Genomic DNA, 23,086 nt, shown 5'->3' on the forward strand with positions numbered 1-23,086 from the left:
ATAAATTAATCAAATGGATATATCTAGATTATAATAGTTAGCGATAGTTTGATGTACCAACAAATAAGTTTTTTAACTCAAAGGATGCAATTAGCTAAATACTAAGGAGATGGAAATTTCTTGTTTATCGCTTAGTAGAGTTGTCAGCCAAGTGGACTAGGCTGGTCCTCCATCTTGACGAGTCAAAAAATTCCTCATAGTAATTCATTTGGCCTACAAGTGGGTTAGCAGGATGGGGTTTACATTCCCATGGGGGCAGTTTTTTTTTTCAAAAATATCAAATAAAATATTTTTCAAAATATATTACTGAATTTTTGTTTTCCATGCTTTTGACAATTACAATAAGTTTTTTGTTTATGATAAATTAATCAAAATGGATATATCTAGATTCTAATAGCTAGCGATTGTTTGATGTAACAACAAATAAGTTTTTTAACTCAAAGGATGCAATTAGCTATATACTAAGGAGATGGGAAGTTCTTGTTTATCGTTCAGTAGAGTTGTCAGCTGGGTGGACTAGGCTGGTCTACCATCTTGACGAGTAAGAAAATCTCCAATTGAGACCAATTCAAGATGGGTTGAGTTAGATGAGCAACCCATCAAAAAGTAAAAATATATAAAAATCCGTACAATTTATTTGGTTCCACCATTTCATAAATAAACATATTTAAAAAAAATCCCCAATAATTTTTTTGATTCTTGACATTTATATATATTAATCAAAGCAATTGGCACTAAAGAATTCACAACTTTCATTAAAATAAACATATTGTAACATATTCATAATCCATAATCGATTTTTTTTTTAAAAAATCCTTCTTGATTGTCTGGCCAACTTGAACTCACCACTGGACGACTCACTTGCATAGACAATCTGCATGGAGTAGTCCATTTAGGACTTTTTAAAAATGAATTGATTAAATTTAACTCAATCTAGTTAAATTATTTGACAGGATGAGTCAACTCAATTGATCCAATCTAAATTGAAGACTTTATCTCTTAGTTTTTTTATTTGTGACTTGAAGTAAAAGATTGATTGCTAATCAATGATAGACTTTCATATCTAAAAATTTATAATCGGTGTGACTTACTAAGAAATGTATTTGAGACCGCGTACCACTTATTCTTTGGATGTTGATATAATAGCTACATAACATATCAAACAATAGACGAGCATACCTGAGCCATAATAATTTTGAAGAATACACACAAATAAATGCATAGAGAAGTAAGAAAAAACTCATGAAGAAATTAAATTAAATGTATGCACCATGCATCGACTCTAGAGAGTTCGGGATTGCTATTGAAGCAGGGTTAAGTTAGCTACTATAGGGTAGATATTACTATAATAGGTAAGCAGTCGAATTTCGATAAAGCTGAGAAAAATATCCTCCCCATAGCAGTCAATTGTAGCTTCCCGATTTACTTCTTTATAAATAGACATGAGGTTGATCGTGTGGATTCACTAGGGTGGCGAATTCCACCTTCTGCTACAATAGAGAGCTTAGCCTTTAACACTAGAACATCCACATTAACTTTCCTAAATATAAAATTTATCTTAAATTTTACATTTTATGTAAAAATCCTTTGAATCAGTTACCCTATTAATTTCCTAAATTTAGATCTCATAAATAGTATTTCTTTAAATTTAGGAAATAAAATCTATTCCCTAAATATTAAAATATCATTTAATTTGGAAGGGAGAAAAAAAAATAAAACTAATGGATTGGATAATGAAAAGTAGATATTATATAAAGAGAAAGAAAAATAATAAAAAATAATGGAAGAGAGAATAAAATAATAAAAAATAAAGATAATGGAAATTTTAAGGTAGTTAATGCAACATGGAGTGAAAAAAAATTGTCTAAATTTAATAAAGTGGATTATTTATTTTAAATTTTACAAATATTATATTGAAATTGATATGAATCCTTTAACGGTGTTAAAATCGAAGTCTAGTATTATCCATAAGATATTGTATAAAATAAGTCAAGTTTCAAATTGAGTAGTGAATAGTAGACATTTATGTTGAGTGTAAGCTCTCTATTAGGATGTTATATATATTTTGTCATTAGTTTTTTCTATACTATCTTTAAAATTTAGGAAAACTATCTATTTTTATTAAATTTAAATAATCATTTTTTACTATACATTACATAACTATCCTAAAACTTCTATTATCTTTATTTTTTATTATTTTCTTCTATCTCTTCTATATTTTATTATTTGTTATTCTCTATATGTAATATCTATTTTTCATCACAAAAATTCATTCATTTTATTTTATTTTTCTCTCCTAAATTAAATAATATTTTAATATTCAAAGAATAAATTTAGAGAAATACTATTCATGAAATCTAATTTTAGGAAATGAATAAGGTAGCTGATGTAAAATTTTTTAAAGTAAAATATAAAATTTAAGGTAAATTATATGTTTAGGGAAGATAATGAATTGCTTAGGTATATTTTATAATTTCATATATTTAAATTTGTAGATAAAAATAAATATATAGGTCCAAAAGTATACGATTCTATATAGGAAACGATACCATCATATTATTCTTATCTAAATTTTTGGGATTCCGAATTCACCACCACCTGCCCATAAAAATATTGAAACAAAAACAACCAAATTAAGATACACTGACGAATTTCAATTACGATTCCGTGAGCTTGATTTATTTGACCATTGACAAAGTCAGAAAATCAGAGAAAAATTGCTTCCTAGCAAAAAAAAAAAAAAAAGGAGAGAAATAAATAATCACTTAAAATTAACATAACCAACAATATATTTAAAAAATGATAAATAGGACACAAAGATTCCAAATCCGGAGAGCTAAGATGCGGCATTTCGGCACTGCGAGATCTCATCGCTACGAGTCACCGTGAATCTTGGCTCGATTGGTCGGACTGGACTGAACTAGACTGGTTTGTCTATAAATCAATCGCCCTATTTCTCGTTTCTCTATAATTACATCCTAGCGAGACGGAGACGGAGACGGAGACGGAGACGCAGAAAGAGGCGGCGATGATGGGCTCGTCGGTGGTGTAGATGTTGGAAAAATGAGCTGAGGTGATCTCCAAAATTAGAAAACAAATGGTTGAAAACTTGAAACATGTACAAGGTATATTTTCCTAAAAACTATATGTTGGTGCAGTTAGCACTAACGGTCTAACTCAGATTTTGATGAATGACAAAGTAAGTTAAGTTAGGTTCATTGTAATCTAACAATCTGACTGAGTGTACAGGAGAAATCTAGCTAGGTCAATGGGCCAACCGGATAGCTGGTACGAAGTTCAACTAGGTTGACGGGCCGACTGGATAGCTAGCACGAAGTCCATCTAGGTCGACGGGCCGACCGGATAGCTGGCACGAAGTCCAGCTAGGTCGACGGGCTGACCTGATAACTGGCATGAAGTCCAGATTGGTCGACGGGCTGACCAGATGTCTAGCAAAAGGTAAGTAAAGGTAATTCACTAGAGGAAAGTGATTCTGTGAGGAAGCGTCCCAGTTGAGGGACAGTAGGCGTCGGTCTAGTTTAGGTCCATTTGGGATCCCTAAACTGAGACCTTGACTAGTTCCTGGTTCTGGGAGGATAGGAACTAATTACTACTATTCATATTTATGCTAACACTTGTCTTACAGGTTGTTTTGACTAACACATGTTTGCAGGGCAAGAAAGCAACAATACCTTAGGGTGAACAATACTCAAAGGCGCCTTCCATGGCTATGGAAGGCATCTTGGTACTGTTCATAGAAAGCGCCTTCCATGGCTATGAAAGATGCCTTGGTACTATTCATAGAAGACACCTTCCATAGATATGGAAGGAGCCCTCAACAAGATAAATAAGGATAATTAATTAATAAAATCAATAAATATATTAATAAAGTATTTAATAATCTAGACAATATGAATCTAGAAAATTCTATCTAAAACTAAGATAATTTAATTAATAAAAAATTAAAATTTAAAGATAGGATTAATCTAATAAATTCAACTAATAATATAAACTTAAAAGACAAAGAAAATATAAGGATAAATTTAAACATTTTAATAAAATCAAAACCAAAGTTAACAAATTCAAAATTAAATAGTAAAGATAACATCTTAAACAAAGATAATTCAGAAAATTCAAAATCAACAATTAATACAAAGTTAAAAGATAAACCTTTAAAGAAATATAATTCAAACAATTCAAATCTTAAAATTAATAAAAAGTTAAATACTAAAAATAATCTTAGCTTAATAAAATTAATATCGAAAGAAAATTTAAATATTAAATACATTCATTTAAAAAGAAAAATTTGATCAATTTAATTAATTCAAAATTTAAAACTTAAATTTAAATTATAAATTAAACTAAAATTAACCTTAATTATACAAAAATCATAAAAAAAAATCAATAATTCATGGGAGGCTCCAAATTAGTTGGCACATCTAAAATAATAGATTACCCGACTAGGTATTTAGGACTAGCTTAAATAGGGACAACAATTTAACTTGACAAACATTACTGGTAAAGTTTTGGATGATAGTAGGTTAGGGAAGCTCTGTCTATGCATGTCTAGGAAGACCTGGTGCATTTGGCTTAGTGTAACTAACTAAAGGTATCCCTTACAAATCCTAATTAGTTAGACCAAGTTTTATACTAAGTTTAGTGGATGAGACTATTTGGAAAACCTCGAAGGCATGGTTACTCTAATGATGTTTAGGTGACTCACCAGAGCCCAATAAATTTATCTAAAGAATGCATGTTTGCTGAGCCCAAAGCTAAACCTGAATCTAACAAAAAGTTTGTCACACCCCAAGTAGTCTTTGCCAGAAGAAATTTCGGCAGCATCTCCCCTGTACGGGTGACAATATGAAACTTTACTACATCAATCCAAATACCTCGGCCAACACGGCCGGAACATACGTATTACATAAAAGTACAATATGCAAGCACCCACGCAGTTAGGGGTGTAAATGAGCCAAGCCGCTCGTGAGCTATTCGAAACTCGATTCGATAAAAGCTCGTTTGAGCTCGTTTAATGAAGCTCGTTAAGACAAACAAACCAAGCTCAAGCTTCACAATATTCGGCTCGTTAGCTCGTGAACACGTTCGTTAAGCTCATAAATCAACTTTTAAATAAAAAAAATAATAGTTTTGATATTGAATTTATAAATTTTATACTCTACTTATGAAAAACATAGACAAATATATTAAATTTATTTATTAGAATAAAATTATAAATTTTAACAAGAATATTATAAATTTTTTAAAATATATAATTTAGTTTTTAATGAATATTTAAATTTATAATTTATATTTATTAAGCTCGTTTAGGCTCGATAAAAGCTCGAATAAGCTCGTGAGCCATGAATATATTCGTTAAATAAAGCTCGAGCTCGGCTCGATTATAAACGAGCCAAACTCAAACATCCAAGAGTTCGGCTCGGCTCAGCTCAATTACACCCCTACACGTAGTTTAATAGTAACAACTAAACTAAAGCAAAGATAAGGAAATCATCGCAAAAATCCTACTCAACTACACCCATAAAACACAAATCCGATATCCTACTCAACTACACCCATAAAACACAAAACTCTAGCATATATTCAAATAAAAACCCATTGACACATAACAAAACGTATAAGATCCAAGTGCCAAAAGATACAAGTCTAAATTGTTAGGATGTATACTAAAAGCCTAGCTTTTGGTATAAACATTTATCTAGAAATAAGAATCACATTGGTCAAATGTCTACATTTATGATAAATGTAGTTGTTCAATTAATTTATATTGTAGATAACATGGTGTGTGGTGTCACACACAGAGGATCATGTTATCAGTATCTTATAAATTATAAACAGTAGCTCACGACCAAAATGGAAAGGAACAAACCATTGGAAGGTCGTAGTGTAATTAGGAATTAGTTTATCTTAACTATATAATTACACTAGTACACTTAGAGTGTATTGAGTAGGACCATTAGAGGTCGTTTCTTTTATACTGACTTTATAAAGAAACAAAGACCTCAGTTATTATGGAAGTGTGCGCTCTTAATCCTAATATAATAACAAGCACATATATTTGATATTTATTTCTTTAATTTATCAATGGGTGAGATTTAGTTCGATGAATCAATAAGCCCGATAAGTTGGGAAATGATATCACTTATAGTGTGTGTTGTTGATTATAGAAGGAAACTGTGTCCTAGAGATACTAGGTTGATAATGTCCCCAAGAGGAGCTCATAAGGATTGTCATGTTAAACCCTGCAGGTGGACTTAGTCTGACATGATGATAAGGTTGAGTGGTACTACTCTTGGACTAAGATATTAATTAAATGAGTTGTCAGTAACTCACTTAATTAGTGGACATTCGATATCTTAAACACAGGGAGACTAACACACTCATAATAAGAAGGAGCCCAAAAATATAATTTGGGATTGGTGCGGTAGTTCAATAATAGTTCTCTAGTGGAATGAATTATTATTGATAAAATTAAGTTGTGTGTTCGGGGCGAACACGGGATGCTTAATTTTATCGGGAGACCAAAACCAATTCCTCCTCTCGGTCCCTATCGTAGTCTCTTATTTATAAAGTACTATACCCACCTATACCCACCTTCTATACCCACCTAAAAGGGGGCCGGCCAAGCTAGCTTGGAATCAAGCTAGGGCCGGCCGGCCCTAGCTTGAATCCAAGCTAGAGGGGGCCGGCCATAATTAAATTAAAAAAGAATTTTAATTTTTATTATGTGGAAGATATAATTTATTAAAGAGAATTAAAATTAAAATATCTCTCTTAAAAGGATCTACAAAAGATTAAAGAAAGATATTAGATCTCTTTCCTTATTTGTAGATTGGAAAGATATTTTATTTTCTCTTTAAAAATTATTCACATGTTGAAAAATTAAAATTATAGAAATTTCTTTTTATCAACCATGAAGGGATTATAAAGGGAAAATTTATTTTTTAAAAATTTCCAAAGACAAATAAGGAAGTTTTAATTGTTGATTAAAATTATCTTATTTGCTCTACATGAGGTGGCCAGCCACATACAATTAATTAGGAAATTTTATTTAATTAATTGTTGTCAAAGAAAGTTAAGGAAATTTTATTATAAATAAATTTCCTTATTTGCCAAAGTCAAGGAATATAAAAGAAGGGGTAGGGGTGCCTTCATGGGTTACAACTTCTATTGTTTTCTCCCCCTTTTCCTTGGTGTGGTGGCCGGCCCTTCCCTTTCTCTTCTCTCCTCTTGTTGTGGCCGAAATCTATCATCTCTTGGAGCTTGGAGGATGTGGCCGGATAAAGGAAGGAGAAGAAGGAGAGAAAGCATGCATCCCTTGGAGCTTGGTTGGTGGAAAATTCTTCATCCTTTGGAAGTTCTTGTGCTTGGCCGAAACTTGAAGGAAGAAGGAAGAAGGTGCCTAGGTGGTTCTCATCTTGGAAGATCGTTGCCCACACAACGTCCGAGGTTAGAAGAGGAATACGGTAGAAGATCAAGAGGTCTTTCTAAAAGGTATAACTAGTAATTTTTCTTTCCGCATCATACTAGTTATTTTTGAAAATAATACTAAATACAAGAGGCATACGATTCTAGTGTTTCGAATTTGTTTTCGATATAGTGTTCTTTTGTTTTTATTTTCCTTGTGATTTGATTGTTCTTTTTGGTTGACCTAAAGTTATTTTAGGAAATTAAATATTAGCTTTCCTTAAAAGGTTTTGTCTAGTCGGTGGTGGTGGCTCCCATATCCAAGAAGGCCATGTGTCTCGCCACGTCAGTACTGGGAACCAATTTTGGAAATTAATATTTAATGGAATTAATAACTTAGGTGATTTGGATCAAACGTGTTAAGTTCCGTAGGAGATCCAAGTCAAAACCTAAAAGAACAAATAGATTAAGTTTTGGATCAAACGTGTTAAGTTCCGCAGGCGATCCAAAATTTAATTTAAAAGAACACATGGTAGCTAGGAAAAGGTTCAAACATTTGTACAAAATTTTTGTACAGTGGAACCTCTAGGTTTTCCGAGTATCAACCTCAAGTGCCAAAAGATACAAGTCTAAATAACATAGACAATAACATAAACCAAAATGTGCGAACTCATCGCAACGTGAAGTGGTGGGGGACTAGCGACTGGAACCTCCTGAACAGCCTCAACTTGAAAATAGTAATAACGGGGGGTGAGTCCAATACTCAGCGAATACATAGTTGACATGCATAGTAAATAATAACGAGTAGAAATAAATATGCGTACAGTCTCCTGGACAACAAATGCAAAATGGCAAAGTAAGGAGTATCTGTACTAACCAGGACCTGGGTATAGGGATATCAAGGCCGTCAGACTCCGAGTATCATAAATCCTGTATGCATGTCAAACAATGCATCCACCCAATATGCAGCATATAAAGTGCAACAAACACAAGCAATAAATACAAATAATGCATATGATGCCAATAACATGTCCTGGTCACCCCTGACGCCAGTCAGCCATCTCACACACGATGTTGAGACCGAGTGGGTAGGACTATGACAACCGTGCACTTTGTCGTCACTGCTCCTGATGAGTGACCGAGTGGACGGGATGCTGTCGAAGTACACCTATCCTCCTACCCCAAATCATAAGTAGGGGAGCACAATGCTCTCATCTCCCTGATCTAGTCCAGAGGAGGGATCCCTGCCGGCTACCACGCTGCGTCACACTACCCATGAGCGGACCAACGGAGCCAAACAGAGCAACCTGCTGCACACATCCTGCCTGAATAAAAATCACTAACCCATGAGTGGTTGTGTGTGTAGACCCATGTAACTGGCGATGAGCTCAACAATAATGGAGTAGACTATCGCACAGCATGCAATCATGCGAGATGGTGCATGACACTAAGCATAGAAATATCCTGATCCTACCTACCTCCATAAAAACATGTACCATATACGTGGATCAAATAATATGATCTAGGTACACATGTCAGGTATGGTATCTAACCAGTCCGGTATATCATAAAGCATGGCATGCCACTACCTCCATAACATAAATAATAAACAGGGCATGAACGCTAAACAAGTAACAAACAAATCATGCTCGGAAACAAATAGTGACATGCCGATGCAGATATAAATATAATTATTGCTACTTGCTAAAATCTACTAAACAGATCAACATGACATATCAAAATAGATAGGTCAAGGTACCCACCTCAAATAGAAGGTCCAATCTAGTCAAATCCGACGTCGAGATGCTCGTCTCGAATCAGAGTCCTGCATCACCAATATATACATATTTTATTTAGATAAAATCATAAGAATTGCTAAATAAAATCCCTAAGACTAATTTTAGGGTACAACCCTAATCAACATAACCTCAATTTACCTATTTAAATCTAATAGTTAATTAGAGTTAGTTACTTAATCCCCAATCAACCCATTAGATTAAATCCAAACCTATTGCCCTTTACACATAAACATCTAACTATAAAACGTGTCAAATTCCTACCCTTACCTCAAACTCATAGCCGTAAACAAGGTGGGCTGCTGGAAATCCACCTCACTGCCCTAAAGCTTCTGTCGACAACTACCTAAGGAACAACAAAACATCCATTCCTCTTAGAATCAGTCCAAACAACTGAATTACAGCAAGGAAACTTCTGATACCCGAACCTTACCTAAATTCACAACCCCTCTTGATGCTGGAACAAAGAGAGCTGCTGATTGGAGTGGGAGCTGCTGATTGGAGTGTTGCTAGAACCAAACGAAGACCCCACAGAACAGAATTTCGGATCCACAGAACACCACCTTACTGAATTCCTTCCCTACTGTTGGAATCAAACGAAACAAGAAGAAGATCAAGCAGCGGAGATCACAGATCAAACAATAACCCATCTCACCTTGCTGTCACCTTCCTCGAACACCACTACTGTGAAGAGGAGGCGAAGCTCGGAGCTAGGGCACAACTCGATGATCATAGTTGGAAGGGGATAGGATGCTGGTGCTGGAGCAGAGGAATCAATTAGCCGATGATCTAGGGCACGGGTCCGCAAGATAGAGGGCGAAGAAGATCGGGCGGTGAGGATCGGCGGAGGAGAGATCTCTGTGGCGACTCTCGGCGCTGCAATGGGAAGGAGCAAAGGCGAAGAGGAATTGAATCAATGCAGGGAAAGGCTCGAAGATTTTGTACTGGAGGGGAAGAGAGGAACCGACGTGAGGGTGGCGCCGACGCGTCCGTTGGGGAAGAGAAGAGAAACGACCGGAGGTGAGGGCTCGAGTACGCGGGGAAAGAGGAGAAGGAAAACGGTGAAAATGAGGAAAGAAAGAAAAAGAAAAGGAAATAAATAAAATAAATAAATATTTTCTCATTAAAATGGGGTAGCCTAAACAGACTTTCCCAGGACCCAATTTTTATCCCCGTAATCTAAGCCATACAAGCTCCGAAAAATTCTCAAAAAATTTCTAAAAGTTTCAGAAAAATCTCTTATGGTTATCTGCCCTTTTCGGTATTTTACATTCTCCCCACTAATAAAAATTTGGTCCCCAAATTTCGTTATCTACTATCAGCAAGTACTAGCAATAGATAGATAGTATAAATGCCGAACAAAAAATAATTCACATACCTCATGTGAAAAGATGGGGTATCGAGCTCGGATTGTATCCTTGAGCTCCCAAGTAGCCTCCTCGTCCGAATGATGCCGCCATCCGACTTTGACCAGCCGGATTGTCTTATTTCGCAGCCGACGCTCCTTGTAGTCCAGAATCCGTACCGGAACCTCCTCGTGGGTAATGTCAGGCTAAAGGGGAACTGGTATATCAGATAGCACATATGTCGGGTCAGATATATATCTCCTCAGCATAGACACATGAAATACGTCATGCATGCCTGCCAGAGCCGGTGGTAGCGCCAGGCGATAAGCTACTGCTCCAATTCTCTCCAGGATCTAGAAAGGGCCAATGTATCGTGCCTCGGAGGCCAAATCTCTTTACCCCTTTCGTGGGTGAGACTCACAAAAATACATGGTCGCCTGTAGAGAACTCCAGGGGTCTCCGTCTTTGATCTGCATAACTCTTCTGGCGGTCCTGCACCTCTGACATCCTCCGTCTGATAGTACAGACCAACTCTGCCTCCTGCTGAGCTCTATGAGGTCCCAATAGCTGGGCCTCCCCAACCTTATCCCAGAGGGTGAGTGTTCGACAAGGCCTACCATACAACGTTTCAAACGGTGCCATCTGGATAGCCGAATGAAAACTGTTGTTGTTGGCGAACTCTACCAATGGAAAATTATCCTCCCAACTGCCTCCGAAATCTAATACACAAGATTTCAGCAAGTCCTCTAGAGTCTGAATGGTCTGATCTGACTGCCCATCTGTTTGCGGATGAAAAGCTATATTGAAACGGAGCTGAGTGCCTAAGGCCCGCTGCAGACTTTGCAAGAACCAGGACCTGAACCGAGAGTCTCTATCCGAAATAATACTCAAAGGAACTCCATGTAATATGATGATCTCTCGTTAATACAGATCTGCCAATCGATCCAGGGAATCAGTCTTCCGAATCGCTAGGAAGTGCGCCGATTTGGTTAATCGATCAACAATTACCCAAATCGCGTCATGGCCTCGTCGTGTCCTAGGCAAACCCACCACAAAATCCATGGTAATGTGTTCCCATTTCCACTCAGGAATAGCAATCCGCTGAAGTAATCCGGTAGGTCTCTAGTGCTCAACCTTTACCTGCTGACAGACAAGACATCTAGCTATAAATTCTGCGATGTCTTTCTTCATACCATTCCACCAGTAGGAATGCTCAAATCTCGATACATGCGGGTCCCTCCTGGATGGATCACAAATCTAGAGCGATGAGCCTTCTGAAGTAGCTCCTGTAAGACCGGGTGAGACTGAGGTACGCATAATCTGCCTCAGAAATATAAAATACCCTCCTCATCTCGGGTGAACTCGGTCTACTGCCCGGAAGCTATCTGGCTGCCAATGAACTGCAAGTGTTGATCACCGGCCTGGGCCTCTCGGATCCTCGTCTTGATCAACGACTGAGTAACCATGGTAACCAACATACCCTGCTCTGTCCATCCCTGCTCCTGAAGGCCCAACTTGGAGAAGCCCTGAATCAAGTCCGTGACTGAAGCTCGGTGGTAAGCCAAAGTCCCTCGGGACTTCCTGCTGAGTGCATCGGCAACCACATTAGCTTTCCCTGGGTGGTAGCTAATGGTACATTCATAATCCTTCAGGAACTCCATCCATCTCCTCTGTCGGAGATTAAGTTCCTTCTGGGTAAAAATATATTTGAGACTCTTATGATCAGTGAGAATCTTAAAGGTAATGTCGTACAGATGAAGTCGCCAAATCTTCAAAGCAAATATAATGGTGGCTAACTCCAGATCATGAACTGGGTAGTTCTTCTCATGCTCGTTCAACTGCCGAGAAGCATAGGAGACTACCCTGCCGTGCTGCATCAAAACAACGCCTAAACCCTGTAGAGATGCGTCGGTGTAGAGTACAAATCCATCCTCTCCAGAAGGCAAAACTAAAACTGGTGCCGACACTAATCTCCGCTTCAGCTTCGGGAAGCTGGTCTCACAATCTTCTGTCCAAGTGAACTTCACACCTTTCCTGGTCAGGCGTGTCAGCGATATAGCAATCCGGGAGAAACCTTCGACGAAATGTCTGTAATATCCAGCTAGTCCCAGAAAACTGCGGATCTCCTGTACTGATTTCGGCTGCTCCCAACTGGTGACAGCCTCGATCTTCTGAGGGTTTACTGAAATACCTCGGCTAGAAACCACGTGACCCAGAAAATTGACTGAAGATAACCAGAAGGTACATTTACTGAACTTCGCATACAACTGATGTCGTCGAAGAGTTTCTAGGACTGTGCGAAGATGCTATGCATGCTCCTCCTCGGAACTAGAGTAGATCAAAATGTCGTCGATGAAAACGACAACGAACTGATCTAGATACTCTAGAAGGATGCGGTTCATCAAATCCATAAATACCGCTGGTGCATTGGTAAGCCCAAATGGCATTACCAAAAACTCATAATGGCCATCTGGTACGGAAAACTATCTTATGAATATCAGATTCTTTGACTCTCAGTTGATGATATCCAGACCGCAGATCAATCTTAGAATACACTGAGGTACCTCTGAGCTGATCAAACAAATCCCCAATCCACGGTAAGGGGTACTTATTTATGATGGTCACTGCATTCAACTGTCTGTAATCGATGCACAACCTCATAGTACCATCCTTTTTCTTGACGAATAGTACCGGAGAACCCCACGAAGAAACACTAGGGTGAATGAATCCCCTATCCAATAACTCATGGAGTTGGACCTTTAGCTCATCCAACTCTTTCGGTGCCATACGATATGGAGCTTTCGATGCTGGCGCAGTCCCCGGAATCAGCTCAATAGCAAACTCCACTTGCCTTCTGGGAGCCAAACCTGGTAGCTCCTCTAGGAATACATCCGGATACTCTCGGACTACTGGAACGTCGGAGAGTTGAGAACTACTGCCGTCTTAAGTACTAATCAAAGATAACAGAAAATTGTGATAGCCATGTGATAGCAGCTTCTGAGCCTGAATCGTTGAAATGATCGATATGCCATCGTTCCTGATGCTAGTAAAATCCCACGAGGGTTGGTTCGGAGGTCGGAATGTGACCACCCTCATCTGGCAATCAACCGTGGCATTATATCCAGACAACCAATCCATGCCAAGGATAATATCGAACTCGATCATTTCCAGCACTAATAAATCAACCATAAGTATCATGTTGCCAAAATCTAACGGGCAACCTCTGACATCCTGAGTGACATCCAATGAATCATCGGATGGTATAGAGACGGTCAGTCGCTGCAGTCTAAGAGTAGGTAGTCTACCTATGTCCCTCATAAAGGCACGGGAAGTAAAAGAATGCGAGCTACCAGTATCTATTAGCATATCAACGGATAATGCATAAAGTAAAATCATACCACGGAAAACGGATCCGTCGGCCCACTGTGCATCCTCTCTGGTAACCGCATGAATATGTCCAGTCTCTGGCGGTGGTGGAGGTGGTAGTGCTGCCAAAGGCCGCGACACCTGAGTCTGAGCTTGCCACTGTGACGGTGCCGGGAACTGAACCAGAGATGGATAGGTAGGCTACGACTGATACTGGACTAGCGGCTGGGGCTGTGACTAGTACTGAACTAGTGGCTGTGGCTGATACTGCCCCTGAGTCAGATACTTTGGTCCCGGAACAAAGCTCTGTGGTGCTATGAGGGCACCAGAGTGCTCATCTCCATGAATGCCATATGCAGCTGCTGCCGGGGGAGCTGTCCTCTGCTGGCTATGCGAAGTTTGGGCTCTTCGCCCTCCTCGATAAGTCCCTGTCTGACTGGGCTGTCCTCCATGACCAGTCACTCCAAAAGCCATATGTTGATCCTTCAACGAACAATCTCAGCTCAGGTGCCCGGGCAGTTTACAATAATAGCAAATCGACTGTCCGAGGGAGCAGGTTGTGGTGATGTGGTCTCTGAACCCACATCTGGTGCAGTGAGTGTCGCTGGCGGGCTGTTTCCGGTTCTGCTGAGAAGACCGGGAATGTCCTGATGAAGATCGCCCTGACTTCTGAGGCTGACCAGAAACCCCAGAAGTACCTTGACCTGGCCGACTGTGACCACTCTACTGCTGTCCGGTCGCCTGTGGTGACTGGGTCTGTCCTGACGTCTGACCCGCCTGCTTCCTTTTACTATCCGACAATGCTCTCTGCTGAACTGACTCAATCACGAGGTCTCTATCCAACGTCTCTAAATAGGATGAACTCCCGAAACCAGCAAGCTTTACTTGCAGATGCCCATCTAGTCCCTGGATAAACTGATGCATACGGGAACTGTCCTCAGCAACTAATTCTGGACAAAACCTGGCCAACCGATTAAACTCGGCATTGTACTCCGTCACCGAGCGGTTGTTCTGTCGCAGACTCAGAAAATCCTGCTGATGAGCCATCTGATATGCACGTGAGAAGTAGCGGCTCTCAAAAGCCTCTCTGAATCTGGCCCAGGTGATGTTCTGCTCGCCTATGATGGATCACTATGAAACCCACCAGGTGTCGGCCTCATCCCGTAAATGGAAAGCAGCCAGCTCTGCTTTCTCCCACTCAGAGCAAGCCATGTAAAAGAATGTCCGCTCCATGGTCTCTATCCAGGACTGAGCCACACTCGGATCAATCTCTCCTCGGAAGAGTGTGAATCAACTCTTCATCGACTCTGTCAGTGCTGGGATCCGGGCTCGTGCCGCAACTATATCAGTGGGATGAGTAGGGATGACTGCAGGAACTGGCGGAACCACTAGAGTTGGTACAACAAGTGGTATCGCTGCATAGGCCGGGGGAAGTATCCCTGGTGCTGCTGCATGGGCTGGGGCAGGTGCCACTGGTGGCATTGCAGGGTGAGCATAAGTGGGCGCGGCTGGAGGTATGGTGGGTGGTAGTACTGGAGGTGGAGCAACTATTGCTGCTGGTGCGGGTGCCGCGTATGCAGTAGGCACCGGTGGCGGTGATGCCTGGTACACCGTAGGCACTGGTGGTGGTGGTACCGGGTATGCCAGTGGTACCACTGGTGGTACCGTAAATACGGTAGGAGTGGGTACGGCGGGAACAGTCGGGGTAGTTACCTCTGAAACCATCGGAGTCTGAGAGCCCGACGCGCCCACAGTACCATGCGGAATTTGTCCCTGACCGACAGGCTCGACTCCAGTAGACGTCTCTGGCGACTCTGCTGCCAGGGACTCCAACGTCCTCTTGCGTGGTCGTCCTGCACCACGTCTCGGCACGGGAGCACGTGCACCTCGCCTCATATCTGTTCAATTATAACGTAAATATTACTACAAGTAACAAAAATTATAAAATTACCTTTTTACCTATTTACTGTCTGGAGATGTTCCGTCGCTGTCCAGCCCCCATTTATAACCTCGGAATTTCCGAACGAGAAAATCAACGGAAATCCAAAACATGAACCTAATGGAAATCCGTATAAATCTGAAAATGCCCAGTTTGACTCGCAAACATGACTCTGATACGAAAAATATTGTCACTCCCCAGGTAGTCCCTACTAGAAGAAATTTCGGCAGCATCTCCCTTGTACGGGTGAGAATATGAAACTTTATTACATCAATTCAGATACCTTGGCCAACATGGCCGGAATATACGTATAACATAAAAGTACAATAAGCAAGCATCCACGCAGTTTAATAGTAACAACTAAACTAAAGCAAAGATAAGGAAATCATCGCAAAAATCCTACTCAACTACACCCATAAAACACAAATCCGATATCCTACTCAACTACACCCATAAAACACAAAACTCCAGCATACATTCAAATAAAAACCCATCGACATATAACAAAACGTATAAGATCCAAGTGCCAAAAGATATAAGTCTAAATAACATAGACAATAACATAAATCAAAATGTGCGAACTCGTCGCAACGCGAAGTGGTGGGTGGGGGACTAGCGACTGGAACCTCCTGACCATCGACTGAAGGCTTTCTATGTTGACCTTATATTGGTTCGATTGCTCAGTCTTAGTTTGTAGTGATTGACGAGCTTCTTGCAACTGAGCGGAGAGACTGTCTAGTTTCTCAGTGGCCTGGGCAGAGGATAATTCTAAGATTTGCCTCCTTAATGGCCCATTCTCTTGGATTAAATTATACAATAAACGAGCTATGCTCATATTATTTATCCAATGCTACATAAATAACAAATCATTAAGAAGACACTTAAGGAAAGGTGAATATAAACATAAATGATTTTACCTTAATCTCATTAAGAGAAAAACTATCGGCCAGTTCAGAAGGATTAAGCCCCTCAATTAATTGGCGGGTTTCTTCCCAGGTTGTGGTAAAAGACCCCCCCCCCCCCAAATAATATAGGAAGGGTAGGCGTGGAGGAAGAAGTAGACGATAAAGTAGTTTGGGTTGAAGAGGGGCAAAAAATAAAAAAAGGTGAGTCCTGGCCTTTTTCCCCTCGAGCAGGTAAGACCATTTGTTTAGAGAACGTCATGACAAAAGTAGCAGGAGAGCTATCACTAAAAGTAGGCAATTTCGTGGAAGAAGAGGAAGCAAGGGTAGGATAGAGAGTAGAAAGGGGAAGATTAGGAGAAGGAGTAAAATTTATAACATGGGTATCGGCAGAAAGGAAGACAGTTTTTTGCTTAGGGGAAGGGACAAGAGTTAATTTGCGTCATTTCTTAGTAGGGGCTTCCTCAGAGGATTTCTCTGAACGTACTGGAGAGGTAAGCTCGATGATTGGAGGAAGGTCGATGAAATTTCCTTCTAGGATCGCCACATGGGAACTGGAAGCAACCCCTGTGGAGACAGGAACTTCTACTAAAGAAGGCTCTCCCAATTCAGCATGATGTTCCTTCTCCTTGGCACGGATTGCCTCCTCTTCCAAAAATAGCTTCTCATCAATCGTGGTCTCAAATAGAGCATCCACTATATAAAACAAAAGATATTTTAGTTAGTAAAAAAGGATTTTAATGGATAAACTATAACTTACCAAGAGAGCCGCGAAGCTCTATCTTAACGGGGCTTAAACCAAAAAGATAGAGAAGGTCATTACATATCCATTTATGGATAAATAGGTGATAACCTGATAATCTTTCTGAATAGGTAGTGAAAGAAGAATGTCGATGAAGTTCCTTTACATCTGGAAGAGTAGGAAGGGAGGATTGCCAGGAAGAAGACCAAGGGACAGGCGCAGGAAATTTCACAAAAAAGAAACGTGATTTCCAGCCCTTGATGGAAGAGGGCATTGCTTCAAAAAAGGTCATCTTAGGCCTGGATTGAAATAGAAAGACACCAGGGTCCGACCTCTTAGGGTATAAAAACATAAAGAAATTTTGTGGAGTTGGGGGATGCCAAAAAGACGAAATACCATGAACAAACCACATAGATAACGAAACACATTAGGAGCATATTGTTGCAAGGGAATATTGAAGTATTTGCTTATTTCTCTCAGAAAAGGGGGAATGGGGAAACGTAGGCTAGCTATTAGTTGGTCTTTGAAAAAAGTAACGTAACAGTCAGGAGGAAGATGAGGACGAGCATCAGAAGTAGGAATCGTAATGCTATATTCTTTAGAAATCTCATATTGCGAACGGATGGAGGTCCTATCGATCTTACGAAAGGTGGAAGGCGTTTGAGCCTACCAAGCGATAAAAAACTCTTCAGCCATAGAATAATACAAGAACACAAGAGAGACAACTTACTGAAGCCTTAGAAAGGGTGAGCGGAAAAGAGGAAGTAAGGAAAGAAGAAGGGTTAACAGAGGATGAAGAACGATAAACAACAGCACCAGCAAAGAGAGCGAGGGAGAAGAGGAAAAAAGTAAGAAGATAAAGGATTTGGGGGTTTTTTACAAGAATATTACTGATAATGGTAGTCATTGGATATGAAGAACCCTCACAAAGGGAGCCGTTGATTTGTTAAGAGAAGAGTGCGATATGACGTTACTGAGAAAGCGTGCGAACCATTACATCAGAAAGAAGAAATAAGTGACACGTGTCAGGAATCCATAAATGAGCATTTATGATAGACATAACAGATTAAATCATACTCGGGTTATCATCGCAATATCGTTCGCCTCCAACATTCTCTTTCCGTTGAAGGACCAATCAACAACGAGAAAATTTGAAAAAGGTGGGTGGTTTCTTAGGTGTAATAAAGAGAAGAGCGAGGAAAAAATATATATAAAATGGCAATGATGGTGGGGTCTAACTCAAAGTATTCTGACCAAACATAATCTTGGTCGGTTTTGCAGATAAAGTGGAGCCCAGAAACCTAGTTGAGTCCATACTCGAGCGAACCTATGCTTATAGTCTTTTGTTCAATTACTTCTCGTATAGGTGATCACCTATTTCCATATATCCTTCTCAAACATAAACATACAACTCTAACAGCATCATCAATAATTTTATAACCATAACTCTTGAGCTTCCATAAACCAATACAACAAATTAATAAACCTAGAGATGCTATATTACTCTATCCCTCTCAAGAGAAGATGATAGAACAACAACCTAAACAAAGTTTGAAATATGAAAGATAGACGAGCCGACTCATTATCACGTTCTGTGGGACAAAAACAAATTTTACCCGGTGTTATTATCGATAGGAAAATTTATCGTCCAGCATAATCTAATTTTTATGGGAACCACCCGATTGCTTTTCCCATCCTAAGTAGGGGCGAGTAATAGAGCAGCATCCCGGACAGAAGGGGGAGGCTCGTCCCGTTCTTTGGCGCTTGTATGGTTTACCCTCCCAAACATGTGATTAAAAGGTCCTCTCTGACCTGATTTGATCCAACTCGGCTTGTAGAAGATCCACCTTAGCCTTCTGCTGGTCCAAGACTTGTTGTTGTGGAGATATTAGTAAACCGTTTACATAAGTTTTTCTAGTTAGGATGGTTATCTCTGAAACGTGCTGGGCTCTTCAATCATTCAACTCCTCCTCAGTCTTTAGCTTCAAATCTGGGTAAGCTTTGTCCCGTAAATCCGAATTTCAGATTGAGCTGCTAATAGACATACCTCTAGTTCTCTTTTATGAGAACGATGCATATCCAGCGCTCGCATCCCTCAACTAAAGATTTCTCTTCTCATGTAGCAATTGACCCCGGGGGGAAGATCTGAAGCAATGACTTCTAATAAAATCCTTGGAAAGAAAGTAGAGCAAGAAGGAGCAAAGCTGGATGTTGTATAAGGTAGGATCACACACTTATTTAAATTGCTGGAGGCATCACGGGATCCTTGTAGTAGGGGGCACGGGATCATTGTATCAGGAATCACGAGACCATTGTATCAGGAATCGTGAGATCATTGTAGCGGGGGTCACGAGATCACTGTCATAAATATGAAGGGTTCAGGAAGAATCAATATTTAGCAAAAAGACAAAAGCAAACTTAGGTCTAATCAGTCGGACACACCTCCTTCGAGTAGACTTAAGGGGGAGGCTAGTGATATGGGTTATAAGAGGTGAACCCCGTACAATCATGTGAGAGGGGATATAAGTAGAAGAGAGAAGAAGTAGAGAAGCTCGGGTGATGTTAAAGTGCTCGGCAAGCAAACCCCGATCGAGAATAGGGGGCTGGCCGGTCTAGAACTGACTAAGGACGCGACATAGGTAGACATGCTTGGCAAGCAAATCTCGTCCGTGCATAGAATACTGAATGAACCAAAATGAATGAAATATTAGCACACGCACCTACGCCCGGTAGGAAAGTCCCAGTCAAGCATGAACCCTCGACCGAGAATACCAAGCCGATCGAGAACACAAGCTCGACTGAACTAAGAGATAGACGAGAAAGTGGTATATTCAAACACGTTCGATAGTCACGGTCTGGTAGAGTATAAACATAACTCGCCCGGTAACATAATCCTGGACGAGTAAGCAGATATACAAACTAAGGTGGATAGAAGGCACTCAGTTGGGAAATAGCCGGTCGAGCATACGACATAACTCGCTCGGTAATATGATCCTGGATGAGTGAGCAAATATACAAACTAAGGTGGATAGAAGACACTCGGCTGGGAAATAGCCGGTCGAATATAAACATAACTCGCCCGGTAATATAGTCTCGAATGAGTGAGTAGATATACAAACTAAGGAGGATAGAAGGCACTCGGTTGGGAAATAGCCGGTCGAACATAAACATAACTCGCCTGGTAATATAGTCTCGGACGAGCGAGCAAACATACAAACTAAGGTGGAGAGAAGGTACTCGGCTGGGAACTAGCCGGTCAAGCATAAACATGGCTCGCTCGGTAATATAATCTCGGACGGGCACATAAAACATGCACTTTTATAAGACTATTAGTATAAGCTCGGCCTAGTAAAATCTGACCGAGCACGAAGACATTGACACTTATTAAATCTCATGAACATAGCCAGTAAGGATTAGTATGACTAAATATGCGTGATATATGAACAATATGAGAATAATATATGATCGTATGACAATTTGTTTAATTTGGCAGGAAACAGCTTCCAGAAGCTTCCGCGGGGGGTGATAGACGACAAAGAAGGTGTATTTGGGGTATAAAAAAATTTCTTAAACTATTATTGCAGATACTTACGTCATCTCATAACAAACTCTAACAAACTGGGGTCCACCTCATGATCACAGAGATTATATGAGGTGGTATAAAAAGGAGAATCCTCTCCGTTGGCAAGGTACGTGCAACGCCACCACCAAAACCCTAGTTCCACTTCAGTTTTACTGTACTTCTTCTTCTTCTTCTTCTTACTGGGAATAGAGGAGACTGACTAAAGTGTTGGAGGGTCTAGCTAGGGATTTCCACCCCGGTCTTAGGTCACTAATGCTTTATCGGTTGGTTTTATAGTGTGCAGGAGGTGATAGCATCCGCCGGAACATTGATCTGTGGTTTTCTTTGTTACAGTGCCCTAATTCGCCGGAGTTTCCTCTAGATCTATTTTGGCTTTCTCAAATCTAACTTCAACCTGCTGTTCTCGTCACTGGAAGGTATTCTTGACTGGATTTCTTCGGGATTTGCTTTGATTTTCTCATATCCATTGTTATTCACCTTCCCTGGAGTCGTCGCCTATCTTTTCTTCGAAGTCATCGCCTGCTGTCCCCATCTCTTCATCTCGTTATGCTTTCAGACAGGATCACACAGGAACTGAAATAGGTACAATCGGATCTCTCTAGGTCCACTAGTGGATTTTAACTAAAATCTGATCAAAACTCACTAATGGACCTAGAGAGCTCCAATTGCACCTATTTTAGTTCTTGTGGATTTCTAGGGCTGCAAAGAGTTTAAATATGCTATCTATTGTTTATTTTGGTTTCACAAAGGTATTAAAATATAATAAGGAAGAATCGTCAAAATTCTCCACGTTGGGTCTAATATCGAATCATATTAGGCTCAACGTGGGCCAATATCATTCCATATTAGGCCCAACGTGAAGAATTTTGATGATTCTTTCTTATTATATTTTAACACCCTTGAGAAGTTAAAATAAACAACGAATATCATATTTAAACTCCTTGCAATACTAGAAATTCACATGAACTTAAATGGGTGCAATCAAAGCTCTCTAGGTCTATCAGTGGATTTTAGTCAAAATCCACTAATGAACCTAGAGAGCTCCAATTGCACCCTTTTCAGTTCTTGTGAATTTCTGGAGTTATAAGGAGTTCAAATATGTTATCCATTATTTATTTTGACTTCTTGAGGGTGTTAAAATGTTTTCAGAAGAATCTGTGTGCAAAAGTGAGGAAAGAAAAAATAGGAGAGGAAAGAGAATAGATGTTGCATTTGTTAGGAGGGTAGAATGGGAAGAGTACTGTAAAAAGATGCGCCCTTTGGTAAATAACAAAATAGCATGCATCTTTTGGTAAATTCAAAAACCTACATACACCTTTTGATAAATTGCTGAAGAGACTTAGTAAATGGATCTGCTAGATTTTCACTAGATTTCACATATGTAAGAGAAATAATTCCACTTTGAATTAATTTTCTCACATAAGTATGTCTTAGACTTGTATGCCTAGACTTTCCATTGTAAATATCATTATAGAGTGGCTTGACTATCATATAAGATTGATATTTAACCAATACTTTTTGAAGTTAATGGTATTTCACACAAAAGATCCCTTAACCACTCAGCCTTTTTTCCTACTTCAGCTAATGCAATAAATTCTGACTCTATGGTGGAATGTGTTATGCATGCTTGTTTCTTGGATCTCCAAGATATTGCACTTCCTCCAAAAGTAAACACCCACCTTGAAGTAGATTTATTATCTCCCACACTCGATATCCAGCTAGCATATGTATATCCTTCTAATATAGTAAGAAATTTAGAACAATGTAAGCCAAGGTTTTTAGATTTCTTTAAATAACCAAAAACTCTTCCAATGACTTTCCAATGATCATTGTTTGGATTATTGGTAAACCTACTTAGTTTACTAACTACAAAAAAAATGTTCGGTCTTGTACATTGCAATGCAAACATTAGGCTACCAATTGCACTTGCATACTCAAGTTGTGCCACTGCTCTTCCATTATTCTTGATTAGCTTGACACTTGGATC

The 23,086-nt window shown here is 39.6% G+C and overlaps 1 protein-coding gene and 1 pseudogene across 1 annotated transcript; both read right to left on the reverse strand.

The window, feature by feature from the left end:
- LOC121990767 overlaps positions 1 to 14,407 on the reverse strand; it is a 30,570-nt pseudogene extending 16,163 nt beyond the window's left edge.
- Positions 14,408 to 14,656: 249 nt separating this feature from the next.
- On the reverse strand, positions 14,657 to 15,829 carry LOC121990768 (lysine-rich arabinogalactan protein 19-like). The gene is made up of 2 exons (XM_042544839.1): positions 15,229 to 15,829; positions 14,657 to 14,883 (listed from the first exon to the last, which is right to left on the reverse strand). The coding sequence occupies exons 1-2, from the start codon at positions 15,827 to 15,829 to the stop codon at positions 14,657 to 14,659; spliced, it is 828 nt and encodes a 275-aa protein (XP_042400773.1).
- Between the last annotated feature and the right edge of the window lie 7,257 nt (positions 15,830 to 23,086).

The sequence above is a fragment of the Zingiber officinale genome, chromosome 6B, assembly GCF_018446385.1.
Source record: "Zingiber officinale cultivar Zhangliang chromosome 6B, Zo_v1.1, whole genome shotgun sequence".
In the NCBI taxonomy this organism is placed as follows: Eukaryota; Viridiplantae; Streptophyta; class Magnoliopsida; order Zingiberales; family Zingiberaceae; genus Zingiber; species Zingiber officinale.

Bases quoted from the DNA above. Each gene is read 5' to 3' on its own strand.
- LOC121990768 (XM_042544839.1), bottom strand. From the start codon at position 15,829: ATGAGGCGAGGTGCACGTGCTCCCGTGCCGAGACGTGGTGCAGGACGA. The intron at 14,884-15,228 runs GTTGATTCACAC...GGTTTTGTCCAG, and splicing joins ACTGACAGAGTCGATGAAGA to AATTAGTTGCTGAGGACAGT.